Source organism: Xylocopa sonorina, chromosome 10, assembly GCF_050948175.1.
Source record: "Xylocopa sonorina isolate GNS202 chromosome 10, iyXylSono1_principal, whole genome shotgun sequence".
NCBI lineage: Eukaryota > Metazoa > Arthropoda > Insecta > Hymenoptera > Apidae > Xylocopa > Xylocopa sonorina.
This window is the reverse complement of record NC_135202.1, coordinates 5,868,875-5,883,135: the sequence shown is the minus strand read 5'-3', so window position 1 is coordinate 5,883,135 and position 14,261 is coordinate 5,868,875. Positions and strand designations below refer to the sequence as shown.

At 41.7% G+C, this 14,261-nt stretch overlaps 1 protein-coding gene across 2 annotated transcripts in view; it reads right to left on the bottom strand.

Moving 5' to 3' along the window:
- Positions 1–221: 221 nt before the first annotated feature.
- Hex-a (Hexokinase A) overlaps positions 222–14,261 on the bottom strand; it is a 25,515-nt gene continuing 11,475 nt past the window's right edge. The window contains exons 1-7 of one of the 2 annotated variants that reach the window (XM_076903626.1): positions 9,585–9,785; positions 2,796–2,958; positions 2,072–2,427; positions 1,855–1,954; positions 1,341–1,695; positions 944–1,214; positions 222–815 (exon numbers count right to left, since the gene is read on the bottom strand). In XM_076903626.1, the coding sequence (XP_076759741.1) occupies positions 738–815; positions 944–1,214; positions 1,341–1,695; positions 1,855–1,954; positions 2,072–2,427; positions 2,796–2,958; positions 9,585–9,629 (1,368 nt within the window). In that variant the 5' untranslated portion in view covers positions 9,630–9,785 and the 3' untranslated portion in view covers positions 222–737. Of the gene's footprint in view, positions 816–943; positions 1,215–1,340; positions 1,696–1,854; positions 1,955–2,071; positions 2,428–2,795; positions 2,959–9,584; positions 9,786–14,261 lie in introns of those variants that run through there. The other variant, XM_076903625.1, reaches the window with a different exon arrangement.

Here is a 14,261-nt window from a genome sequence, read left to right as displayed (position 1 = left end):
TCGATTTCACTACGCACGAGATACTCGAAATTAGGCGCGCACGTGTACCACCATAAATTTACGTAGCCGTTCACCTTCTCCAAAGGAAGATTGAGTTTCCTTCAAGCGTCTCTTCAGGCTCACCTGCGCACATGTAGGTCTCTGGCTGCACTCATGGCAGTAATGTGACGTTTGTTGCGTTTCACTTGTCGTTCATTCATCCGTCCACCCGCGCGATCGTGTTCTCATCATGAATTTATTTTATTTTATTCTCATTCTCTATCCCTCGGGTCTGATCAGTGGTAAAAATGAACATGAAAACTCTTTTCAAGTACTGTTGCGTCCAAGTCTCCACACGTCTAGGCTACGTTTTATGCTCTATATACAAGTGCGTATGCAGTTCTCCCTCTCATTCTCGCGTTCTCACTCTCACACTCTCACACATAATCTCTTTCCCTCTTTCTCTCCCTCCCTCTCTCTCTCTCTCTCTCCCTCTCTTTTTCTCGTTACACAGCAGACAAAGTTTCATCCGTTCATCCTTTCGCTTGATTCAATTTTTTTTTGTCTTTTTTAAATCTCTTTTTTGTTTGTTTGTTTAAATAGCTAGTTATTTCCTTCGACTTTTCCTCCTCGACACATACGCGTGGCCTCATGCATGTTCTATGTACGTGTATGTTAATGGTGTGTCAAATCTTGTATCGTTACTGCATATAACTTAATTTAAGCTAAGTTGAAGAGGCGCGGCACAGCCGTTGTCTTCACCGGTGTCCAGCGGCCACCGCGGCGACCAGCGCCGCTCCACGACCACTTCCGTCCTCGGACAGCATCAAATCGAACTGCAAAATAGATATAACTCTAATTAATTAAAAACGTTTAGGCTATTTTACATTGAAATCGAACAGATTTCGATGTATTCGCATTTTGTTCAACTTCGAACATTTCTCTCTCTCTCTCTCTCTCTTACCTTATGATTCTGCAACTGACTAATCTTCTCGGTCATGAGATCGTGGAAGTATGGATGGAATCTGTAGACCGAGCCGTCGATTCCGACCGTGACGTTGTCCTCAGCCATTCTGTTCAACAGCGTGGCGATTCCAGCGCTGGCCAAGTGAGCCGCTCTTCTCGAAACGACCGAGCAAACGTACCTAACGTTCTCGCAATCCTGATCACTCACGTTTCGCAGACCCAACTCGGCTAATACCTCACGACAGTTCGTGTATTTCCCTTTGGCATCGCTGTAACCGATTCGAACATTTTCCAGAGATTAACAGTCGTGTCTTGATCGAAGAATTTACGGATTGATTGTCCGCAACCTCCTCAGATGAATTCGAAATACTTCTAATTTGCACAGCGATACTCACTTCTCTATTTCCGACACGTATTTCGTGAAGAATTTGCCGCGTTTCTTCAAGTCACTGGGACACTTCCCACCGAATAGTAACCCAGCGTTCACGACCTTCTCGAGGACCAACCTGGTCAGCTCGCCCATGTACATGCCCGAGATCATTTTCTCGAACAGCTGCTTCGTTGGGTTGATCGAGTTGTCGTCGATCGCGCGATCGAACTCTGTAGTAACGAAATCAAGGACGCCACCCTCGCCGAACGCACCCCATTCGGTGTTAATCAGCATGTGCGGCTTCTGGGGCGCGAAGTTCCCTGGAATCGCGCACTCCACATTCTTCGTCTTCTCCACGTAACACGCATTGGTACCGGTACCTGAAAGTTCATAGTTGAAGTGAACGTTACGCTTTCAGACTTGAGATTTGTACGAGTTGAAATATTTTCGAGAGCGACAAGAATAATATTCTAGCCACTGGTAGGGTTAGAAAGGGTTGGAAAATTCAACGCTTAGTCGATAATTTTTTATTTACGTACCGACAATCAATCCGACGCGACAGTTCCTGTTTTTCCAAGCACACGACATTAGGGTACCGGTAGTATCGTTCAGTATGGCACACACATCGATTTTCACGTCCTATAGAGAATAGATTATGGTTAATTTTGCAATTGATTTCAATGTGATATGTGAAAGGTGATTACAATCAAATGAATGCGTGGAGGTAATTTTAGGAGGTAAAATAAGGAAGCTCACGTTTCTTCTCGCGATTGCTTCTTCGAGCAGAGCAACCACGTCTTCGTTGACAACACCGCTGCAGTCAAAACCCTTTGTCCACCTGACCAAATAGCCTTTGGTCAACCCTTCTTGGTTCAACGGGAAACTGAACGTGAATCCAAGAGGCAGCACTTGGTCCTGAAGGTTCAGGTCCTTGACAAACAGTGCCAAACACTGGGCTATGTGATCGAATAATTGCGTGCCGGATCCTAACATCAGAGTTTGAGGTATGGCGTAGATTTTACTCTTCATGTCGAAGTTCTGACCGTCCAGGGTGATCAACAGCACCCTGAAATTCGTTCCGCCCAAATCCAGGGCCAGATAGTTACCCTTCTCTGTAAATCGATAACAATCAAGCTAATTTCGTTGACTCAGAGTATTATTAAAAACGAGTCAGAATTAATTAAGTCACTGAAAAGTGAAAATATAGTCTCAATGGTTTTTCAGTAGATTTCATTAAAGAGATTAGTTTCGCCTGAGGAAGATACAAAAACCGGCAAAGGTTAATTCTCTAAAAAGCAAAATGAAAGCGACTTGTCATATGCTCTTAAAAAGCTGTTTCAATTAAGCGTGTCGGACGATGGTCGCAAAAAGATGTAACAATTAAATTTTACTCTTTCTTGCAAGAATTTAGAGACTAAGTTTTTCAAATTATATTACTGGACAATCGTTCCTACTCTAAGACTCAAGAAGATGAACTTACCAGTGCCATCGGGTAGATCTTGAACGTACGTCGTGAAACACTTCACGATCGCCTGGCTGTGAGTCTCCTTCGACAGACCTTTGTGAAGCTCGTCGTCGAGCTTCTGCATAACCATGTGGAGCTGGTCGTCGGAGAGGATCAGATCCTTACAGATATCCTTTATCTGCGAAAAAAAAAGAAAAATGAAGATTGAAACTGATCATTGATCGAATATCTTTGCGTACACGAAAATGAACACGATTACAGGTTGCAGTTACATCGCATAAAATAATTTCTCTGCTCGCCCAATTTCGAATAGATACAAGGCGGTAATTTCTATTTGCCCACTTTGTATGTAATTATCCTGCACCAGTGGCGTAGCTGCCACGTACGTTGCATAACTTTGCTGTACAATCATGGATAAGAAGAAAGATAGAGACGGAGGATATCATTTTATGGCGTTTTCTCGATCCCCAATCGTTTCAATCCGAACGATTAGTAAACAACGTTTGAAATTGGCGCTCGTTACGAGCAACTAGAGTAAATTACATTCATCCTCGTCGTGGACACTTCTCGATCGATCGAGCTCTCTCCTCTTTTTACTTTTCACATCGCAAAACGCTTTGACGTCGATAAAAGAAGTGACATGGAACATTTTTTAACGTTTGCTCGGGATGACTTGAAATATTTTTTACTTAATTGCAAGAATCTTGCCTTTTTCCTCGCGTCGTAGCCCCTCCCAGGCTTGTCATCGTGAGATTGATTATGTAAATAGAGAATAGTTTCTAATGGCGTAGCTCTTTGTTATGTAGCAGAACTTTAGATGTCACAATCGAAAAGAAAATCGCGTATCTAGCGCATATAATGGAACAGTGTATTGTAGAGAGCGCAGAAAATTAATTGCTTCGCTAATGGTGATCGAAATGAACTTTGATTTAGGTTCGCGTCGTGTTTATTACACGCGTGACTTCATACGAGTGCTTTTTTAGATGTTCATTAGTGGTTGCTCATTTAAAAACTATTTGCTTATTTCGAGAGCCGTGGTGAATCGTATTATGGCAATTACAGTAGTCTAAATAGTCATAATATGTTTTTGGTTTCATATTTCATAACGAACTATTCGGCAATATTATATTTTATTATATTTTATTCTTTTCTTGCCCTTTAATCGAATCTTTAGTTTACTTAGAGATTCATGAATGGAGTAGAAAAAAATATACGATCGGTACATGATACTACGAGCATAATCTGGCATAACATGTCGGGACTTTTCTGGCACTAAAAATAGCGAATGATAAAATCACCAGAAAGTAATTCTATAATTGTAATAATTGACGCTTACTATCGCGTTTACTATGCTACAACCGATAACCTAACCGATAGCCGTAAAAAGAGACTAATTGGGCTGCTACCATGCAAATCGTTATTTCAAAATACAATTCGATTTTAATCAGCAATAACGCATTACGTTTTAAAGCAGTCGTTCTTTGCTGGTCGTAAAAAAAAAATATTCCCGATACGGAGAATGAATTCGTTGCAACGACTTTTTAGCAGAAATTAAATAATTGCTTTTGTGTCAGGAAAATATTGCAGCATCGATACGCAGTACTGTAGGTAATTAAATCCTTTGACCGAGAAATGAAATAAAATTTGCAGCGATAAAAAGAGAGAATATGAAAGAAAACAACATCTATCCATTACTGAATATAATAATTCAACAACGAATGGAAACATAATCCTATGTTCTTCTACAAAATGCAAAACAAATTAAATTTGCGTACATTTCAGATACGTCAATGCTTATATTCGCAGAATAAGCGTGTGACGTATCTAAGCCGTCTTTGTGCGTACGTCAGATAGTTAATTTGAAATATCAGACGCGCCAAACGCGACTCGGCTATCTAATGGTGAGAAAAAATGACCAGGATTAAAGAATCGGCGAATTTGGGTCGCGACACGTTGGCACAGTGTTCTAAATCGATAATCGGACGGTAAACAAGCTCGAGCGTTAAAGATCGCGAGCAATCGATCGCGCGTGAACGCACTCTTCCGATCCAGACCGGCCTTCAACGTGTGACGCTATTTAAAAAGCCGCTTTTCACGTGACTCGTCGCTTGATCCGACACAGCTGCACGTTCTTTTTTCCACTCGCGAATCAGTCTCTCTTAGATCGTCAAATGTAATATTAGCGTTAATCCTTCACCTACAAAATTGGACGTACAATCGAAATCCACTAGCGTACGAGTCCACTTTGCGTTTATCATTAGTGTACTTATCGTAATTCTGCTATTGATTGTCGACGCTTTTATAATTTCGAAATTATAGTATCTTTTCTCCTTTTCTGTGCAAAAATTAGTATCTCCATTTTTCTTGTTTTCAATTTCATTGATGTACTTTCTGAGAATTTTCCCTTGTGCACCCACGATAGGGTATCATTAAGAAACGTATAACAGTGTGCATGTGCACGTTACGTAGTACAATAGAGCTCCATTTATCTAAAACTCGTTGGGGGACAAAGCAGTTCATATAACTGCACACGTTCATATAATATTCATGATTTTCCATGCTGAAATGACGATCGACAGGAATCCGGTTAACCAAGCATTCGCTAGAATTTCGTTGGAACAAATAATGGAAATCTACTGTAACATACCTCTTTTACTCGTTCCAAATTCTATCTAACATGTAATTACGCGTTCTCGTCTTTATCGTTTACTATCTCTTTTTACCGATTCCCATGCGAATTTTTTATTCCAAATTATCAATCGTCAAGTCTACTTCAAGCAATTTATGTTACTTTTTCCCTTACCCAAGTCTGTTTCCCAACAGTAGTTTCATATTTAGGATCTTCGAATGGACTCGCATTCCTTAAAAATATGTCGAAAATTAATATTCTACGCTAGGTTTTCCTTTCTTCTCGACTACTGTACTAATGACGACAATTCGCATGGAAAAAAATGCGTCACGTGTGGAACAATGATGTCCACTGAATGAACGACGAGCAATTAATCGCGTCACGTGATTCAAATTAAATTCCCACTGGACGAGCAACGTTTCTTGTTCCAATAGCTGGAAGTCTTTCGCTTCTTTTCGTGGGAAAAAAAAGCGAACGATCGATTCGAAAGGTCGCTCGCCTTTCTCGCAAGACCCACGCGAACGAAGGCCGCGCGGGTTTTAGAACCGGTCGAACGCAATTTTGCGTCCAAGCGTGGATTTAATATCTCAATCGTTCCGATTTTAAGGTTGAACTTTTGTCTAAATGCAGATCTCATTTCGTAATCTTTCGTATTTTCGGTTGGATATGCGGTTCAGCCAAGTTCAGAGGCGTGTCGTACATTTTGAAGCAGTGGTTAGTGCAACAATTCTGGTTCTGCATCTAATTGAATTTGGTTTCTGCGAAATATCATGAGTCATCCGAGGAGATAATTAAATCGTAGCTGAAAGCCGCTCGTTACGTCCCGTTGTTACGAGCTATACTGAAAAAATAATATTCCATTCTTCGCTTTCGTTCCCTCAAAAACGGAGCCGTTCGTGTTCGATAGCTTTTGATGATATTTAAATGCAAATTGCGCTGTGTTCATAGTCGTCGATTCATTACCGATAAACTGTCCCCTCTATGATCCGTATTTTTCCTCTTACTCTTCATTTACTGGAAACAGTGTAGAACTCACGTGTCCGAGTACCTCTCGTTCCCTCGTGGCGTTCTCAGTTTCGTTGCTTATCCATTTGAAACCGTGAAAACTAATGAGCATGCGAGCTGGCTTGTCAAGTTCAAGTATAACGTAACAGTTCTCATAGTAGTTCGAATTGCTTACTTGCGACACGCTTCGCGGAATGGTTGGCAAAAATATGAGGGAGGAAAATAATTTTTAAACGATTTCGACACGATATCCGCGTTATCGGAGGCGATCATAAGTAATTGCTTCTTGTCGACGTGAATAGTTGCAATGGAATAAATGCAGAGGAATTGAAAAGGATGTCGGTTTCATAATTTTTATGTAAATCACGAACGACTAGCATCAACTGATAGGAACTTCGATGAATATTTTAAAGATACGTTCTTGTTTCGTGTAATGTTGCTGCAAAATGTATCTTTAATCACGCAATATCGAAGTTACGTCACTTGTCGATTGTCTAAGGTCGTATAAGGTCACACGCAAAAAAATAAAATATAATTCAAGGTAGAAAATACATGTTACGTAAGTTGTCTTATCATATGCGTCGTAAAAGAAATACTAAAATTCGTCTATAACAGGTTGTACAAGTGTTGCAGTGAGTTACACCTCGAAATTCTAATCTTCAGCGGTCTAGAACCATTGTTGCGTAAGACATTGCTAAACGAAATCGACAATTTTTTTTACTACACCAGGGAAACATTACGTAAACCATTAGAAATTCAAAAATATTTGTTCCTCTTGGCTAACATCTGCAACTATGTATACTGAAAAGTTAGTAAAACACGTAAGAATTTAGATTACATTTAAAAGCTATATATGTTGCCAAACGAAATTTACTTTGTTTTCTATTGTATACTGTACGAGTCGATGCTGCGTAATTATTACTTCACTCAAAGCTTTCTGTGATAGCTATGGCATGATATAATAGTGTACACAATTATGTAACCGATAAATTACTAATTCCTGACAGATATAGGGCCATGTAACACCATATATTTATTGCTTGCAATTGTACAACCATCGAATCACTGGTCTATCGCTCACGTACGAATTTGATGGACATATTTGAGAAACGTTAAGCCAGCTGCGACATTTATATTCTTAATTTACGTCTCAATTGTACGAGGACGGAATTATTAATAGCCCATCGTTGCCATTTCGATACATAAATTAAATACGGAACATTGCGTTAATCGATTCGAAATGAATTTCAAGGAAACCGAGTCTAAACCGCGGGTTTGAAATTCCCGCCAATTGCATACCCCAGCACCCGTACGACGGGTACGGCATTGATCTGGCCGTGACGTCGCCGACACACCCGCCGACCAGCCAATAGGACCGTTTTATGAATGAATGGCACGATGCACGCATTGTACACAGGCCGCGTGCACGCTACAGGAAGAACGTCCAAAGGCCAATGCACAGTGATTCGTACAAATGCACGTGCTGGAATGTAAAGACAGAAAACGAGCCGAACACTCCTTATACATTCACGTTTATGCAATACTTTCGTATGCAAATGCATGCGCGTTGAGACATTGAAAACCGCTTCCACGGCGAGATGCGAACAATAATTTCCTTATCGACGACCCTATCGATTCTCGTTCACTGAGCCAACGACTATTATCCACATTCCTTTCCGTGTTCCACATAGCAATGAAACGCGTCGGAGGACGTTCAGTAATCTTATACAACCCCGTCGACACGCGTATACACTGGAAACGTATTTTACGCTCGCCTCCCTTTGGAGCAAGGCTATTTCTGGTCCCCTCGGCCTGTTACCCGGCCACTACCTCGTGTAACCAGAGTGTCAAGGCCGATGTCAGTGGCGGGCGAAAACATCTATTCTTCAAAGCGCGACGACCTCCTCTAGATGAGCACGGAAACGCGACGGAACCGGACACGGGCTCTCGAGTAGAGCCGGTCAGTCGCGGTCCGCCCTTTCGCGGAACCGCTCTGTCTCGTTTCTTATCTCAGCGGACCGGAAGTCGTTACACGTGTGTCGACGCAACACGTTACTGGGACCACAAGCTCTAAACCGACCGTACGATAATTTTACGCCAGCCTAACCTAGAAATTCGACCAATTATATTTGGAAGAATAGTTGGAAGTAGTCACGATTCTGGAGTCACGTGCTATTCGAGAAATTATCGAGCTGGAGTTTACTGCGCGAAATCCTAGGAACCGTATTACCGTGACGAACGAGACTGAACTCGTCATCGACTGCTATTCAGGAAAGTCTCAGCCATCTTATCGGCATTCAAGGAACCAACGGGAATGGTATTCGTTCGTGAAATATTTAATGGCTAATCTTATACCGCGTGGCACGCGGTACTTGTGTCAGGGGATCGTTTATCGATCCTGTACGTTGACACTCGCGGGTAACGTCGAGCGTGCCAGTTTTCCCCGTTTTCCATCCACGACCACCCGCAATCGATAACAAGACATGGTCACATTCCTGGGACACACTCTGGACATAGTGTACGATAACACGAGCCAGCTTTCCTGATCTTTTGCAATGGTAAAATCGTTTTCAGACGAAGCGCAACAGTCTATCAGTGCCGATGGAGTAGGCGCGTCGAAATTTGACTAATTTCGCTAGGCTCTAATCATCTATTGCTTATCGATAGATACGATCCAGCACACGTATACCTTTTTATCATCCATTCAAGTGTTCACGAGCGTTGTAGTATTTCACACAATCACGTTTACCGATTAACCGATTAAGCCGCCATCGCGTGGGCCCGACACACACATCGTCCCATTCGTGGTTTCACACGCCTCCAAACCGGATAACCTGTACTTCGCGTACACGCATACCCGTGATTACGACGAAGATACTCGGTTACCCCAAACTCGTGCATACCTCACATAACACAAATAACCAGCAAGTGTCGACAAACCGCACAAAAGCGAAATGAAATCGGGAGACATGGGCATGATTCTGAACATGATCGTTCCTCCGCTCCCGGTGTGTCGCGTACAGGGAGGACGCACCATAGAAACGTATATACGTGTATGTATGTGTACACAGTGACAAAATTCCGTCGATCGACACTAAGGTAGGAACACCGGCCGCGTCTTCCGTTAGACGAGCCGTTATTCCTCGTGAACGATCTCCGTATCGGCTCACCTCCTGCTTGACCATGTCACTCGAGGATAACGTCGACGTCTTCATTGCCCTCCCCTCGATGTTGCACCCCGAGCTACGGCCCTCTAGAAGCTTCGTGTTTGACGAGTTCTCGGTACACTGGTACGGCGAAAAAGCGAGACAAAACTATCTCGCCACCACGGTTCGAGGTATTGTTTGCCCACGGGTCTTGGGTCCTTTTCTTCTCAGGACGTCTGTTAAACGTCGACTGCGTCGCTACGATTCCTTCGAGACGCGCGAGGCGTTGTGCACGCGCGTGACAGCAACTACGTTCCCGTTCGAACAACCAAGTACGATTTCTCGTTCTACGAACGTGCCTCACGAGTTTTATATCGCGACTACTGACACGGCGGCGCCTGTTCCACACGCGTACCTACACCTTCATGGAAGAGCGTGGTGGTCGTTGGGTGGGGAGAAAGGAGGCCATGGTGGAGACGAGACGGACCAGTGATGGATACACGGTGGGACTTCCCCTCGTTACCGATCGAGAACGTGCTCCAGCGATTTCGCGCCTTGCTCACTTGAGTTGTCCTCCTCTTATTGATCCCCTTAAATTATCTGGGTTTCTTAATGTAGGTAACTCGAGAGTACGTCGACCTTTAAGAATTGACTATTCTTTCTAATCAGAAATAATAGTGCAACGATGTAGGTGTGATGCTTCGGTGGTAGTATTGAGAGTCATAATGAACTGTAATTTAAAAGCTCGAGGTATGATTGTAACTCTGTTTGGACAATTATCTGCAATTTGTTTTCAGTGTTTATAAACGATCATCGTAATAATGAACAGCCTAGCAGGCTTGAGCGATAAGAATCCTAGAAACAATAAAAAAAATGTAGAACACGATGGTCATCGTGTTCTTTCATAGATAAGTACAAGTTAACCAGCATTACAAGGTAAAAAATGTTTGACATGTAATACCCTCTTTCGCAATTCGAATTTCTCCCCAATTCCACGAATATTCATTGTTCATTGCACAAATAAAATCGAAGAATCGATAAGAAAAAAATCAATCTTCGATATCGTATCTTAAGTCAATTAATTTCGACGATTCCAATCAATATGTGTCCGATAAGATTGAGATCGTTAAAAATGTTCTTCCGTCAATGGTAGTCATTCATCTCTAATCCATATTTCCATAATTTCATTCACGTCTCAACCGAAAAATTCTCACATTCCTGCAAACCATATTTCGATCCAAGAAAGAAACTGCTATCGATTGTAACGTAATCAAAGTTTATAATCGTCATTTCTCGCAAAAATTGTCGTTCGCGGCATCCAGTTCCAGTTCCTCGAGCCTCGGATCGATACCCAGTCAAAATAAACAAAAATCATAGCCGACGAGTGCGAATCTTACGAAAGCGAAACTGGTTCTTGCGTCAAGTTTGCCGCCAGCGATTTTTCCACCCGCGTTACGGCACTGTCACGAGACACTGGTGGGGATAAACGAAATGGTGGGAGTCGGATAGGGGTAGCCTCCCCACGTTCGCACACTCCGTTACTATTACTTGGACACACCGGCGGTGAATGTGCCGCGCACGGGATGGAGGCTCGTCCCTTCAAGGACAAAAAGGTCATCCGATTTCACGCTCGCATATTCGTCGAAACGGTTGCATCACGTAGAGAATCTGATGCACATCCGTTTTACTGTTACGATAAAATTTGCGGATCGTGTTGCACGGTACCTACTGATCCTACTGATAAATCTGCATCTTGCTGTCACCAGGGAACTATTATATATCATTACATCATTCCTTGTTTTTTTATGACTGAAGTTACATGCTGATGCGTTTCTTTTATTTTGTTTGAACAAATTACTTGAATTAAATGGGCTTTCTTTGACAAACAAGAGTCATTTAAGCGCATTATACTGGAAATTTAAAAGGCTCGCGATAATTCCCTGTTAGACAGTTATAGCTCGTTTCATGTTTTCGTTCAAATTACTAGTGTTTGTTGTTTCCGAATTGGCTTTTTGCATTATCAAAATGTTACCAGCGTATCATGTAACATGTAAATTTATGAACGTCACGCATTTCGGATTGACAAGCTAAAATTACTACATAGCAATTTGTTAAGCTCGTTTCAAAACGAAGCACAAAGTATCACGTTCGGTTATTGAAAATTTTTTAACTTCCATACTATACATTCGAGTTTATCAATACAAAAAATCGTCTCGTACTCCGATAGGAATCGACGACCACATAAATGAAACAATATTATCGGTTCAATGATACGGTAATTAAACAGTTTTCAAGCCTTCCTATCCTTTACATTGAACGTTCAAGCATCAGTTTGACGCAGCAACACGTGCAACGAGTTCTCAAGATAATTAGAATAAAAAATTGAAACGTGCGAAATGAAAAAACACCAGAGTATCATCGATGAATCAACATTATCGCGATCTTCCGGTAACATTTAGACGCTATGCGCTAAACGTTGCAACACGTTTTCCTGTTTGGAATTCAACGACTATTCTCGGCCTATCCTGCAATCGTCCCTCGCTTATCACGCTTGCTCTCTTCCTTCGTGTAACATTACACAACTTGGCAATGACAATGACGCATTTCATTCAACTAATCTCCCAGCCAATTTGTGTTTTATTACACAAATAGAATACTTCGCGCCGCTCTCTCATCGCGTATCTGAGCGGGTTGAATTCGAGACGCGCTTTCGCATTGCGCTTATACACTGGAGATTACTAATCCCAAATCACTATTTTCGTCATACATGCGATATATCTGTCTATTGCACGTACAGTCAAGTGCACAACGCCTGTTGCGAGGAACGCAATATTCGATTTCTATGATGAAATTTTTTGGACTTCGAATCATCGCAACGATTTGAATGTGTGCTGAGAAACGGCGCCACCCTCGAGCGTCTCATAAATAGCATCGCAAATGAAACATATAACGTAAAAGATTTTGTTCACAGTAAATTTCATAGGCACCAAAATTCCTCCGAGTCACGATTAGCAATAAGTCGCTCGTCATGCCTCGGTCAGGAATCAGTGATAATTATTCAATAAACCTAACGTTCCATTCTGAAAAACGTTATCCCTTTAGCTTCAATTTGTATCGATCAAAATGTTTGCATGTTGCTGAGAGATTCCGTAATGGATATTTTTTCAAGCTCTTTTTTTATTAGAAATAATTTCGATTTACTAAAAAACAACCCTCTGAAGGGGATAATGGTTAAGGGATGACGTAACGCCCGGGAATATTCGAGGGAACGAAAGTCAGCACGCGATTGGTCGTTCGCGAGGGCTCGAACGGTCGATCCCTCTTCCATGACGTCATATACTTCTCCGTAGATCAGAACACTGGCCTCCCCACAAGGACAGATGATTTTTCAATGGCGTGCCATCATCGTGTTTTTGTTCTTCCTAGCGTGAACCATAAATGACTCGCCACAGATTATTTTATTGATTTTTAATGCAGAACTTTAGATGAGAAGTATACATCTACAGTACTGGCGTCGCTGGAAGGGAGGATTTCGTGAAAGTACGATAAGTTGTTAGCAAACGAACAATGATTGGTTATGGAAGATAAACATCGTTTCTTTGGAACGATATCTAATTTTGTTTAGATTTATGATCGTAAAATAATATGAAAGAAAGCGTAATCTAAAAATTTACATCATTAAGCCAACGCGTTCTCTCCCCGCAATCGAACAGAAAAAATTCCTTTCCAGATAAAACGATTGAAGCCTAGTGGCTTTATCCAATAATCGTAATTCCTTCTCTGAATGTAATGCTACTAGAGATAATGTCGATAACACCAGCGATACAATTTTATTATCCATTCTTGAGTGTAAAGGATAGATACTTTCATCCAATGTATTGCAAGATTAAGTCCATCTTAAGATTTTGATCCATTTAAGAATTTCGAGGAAAAATTTCTAGTTATAAATTACATCTATTTATCGCTAAGAGCACTAAACATAATAATTTCCCCCCTTATTTTTGCAATAATTTCATCTCTTATTGTATACAGCGATTTTTAACTTATTTACTTTCTTCTTACGATTGTCTTTTTATATTTTGAACAACGGTATTCAAAAATGAATCTTATTTATTAATTTCGTACAATTGTCAGAAAATTGCGTAACTCCTGGCGTTCGATAGCAAGCTTCCTGTACGATACGAGAATAGTAGCTTCCAAAGAATAAAACCACGAGAATTCGTCGAAACGGGTATTTCGTCATCGAGCACGGAAGAATGTGATCGGTCGGCCGAAACGTGTGTGCTCTCACGCACGTTTTCTCTTTACATATGCCAGCACTCGGCTTAGGTAGACACAGAACTAGTCTCTCTTGGATTCAACAGAAATAGAGCCTCCGTTGAGACTTGGGCTATACCAATCGAGAAAGTCAGACGTTGAACTTCGCCATTGTGGCCGATTGTATTTTTAAACGATTATATGGGCCGGAAGCGGGTAGAAGGATGAACAGATCGAGGTCGAGGGAAGGATTTGCACGAATTCTACCAGCGACCACGGATCGAACGACTTCGTGTCTAGGTATGTACGTGTTTAGGCTCACGTAACCATCCTCCTTCGAGTCGTGCGAGCAGTTTCTCTTCTTTGAAACACGTCTCTCTAGCGAGACGGAGCCTCTTACTATTTTAAAAATGTCTCACGATTTATATCACCAACCACGTGCCG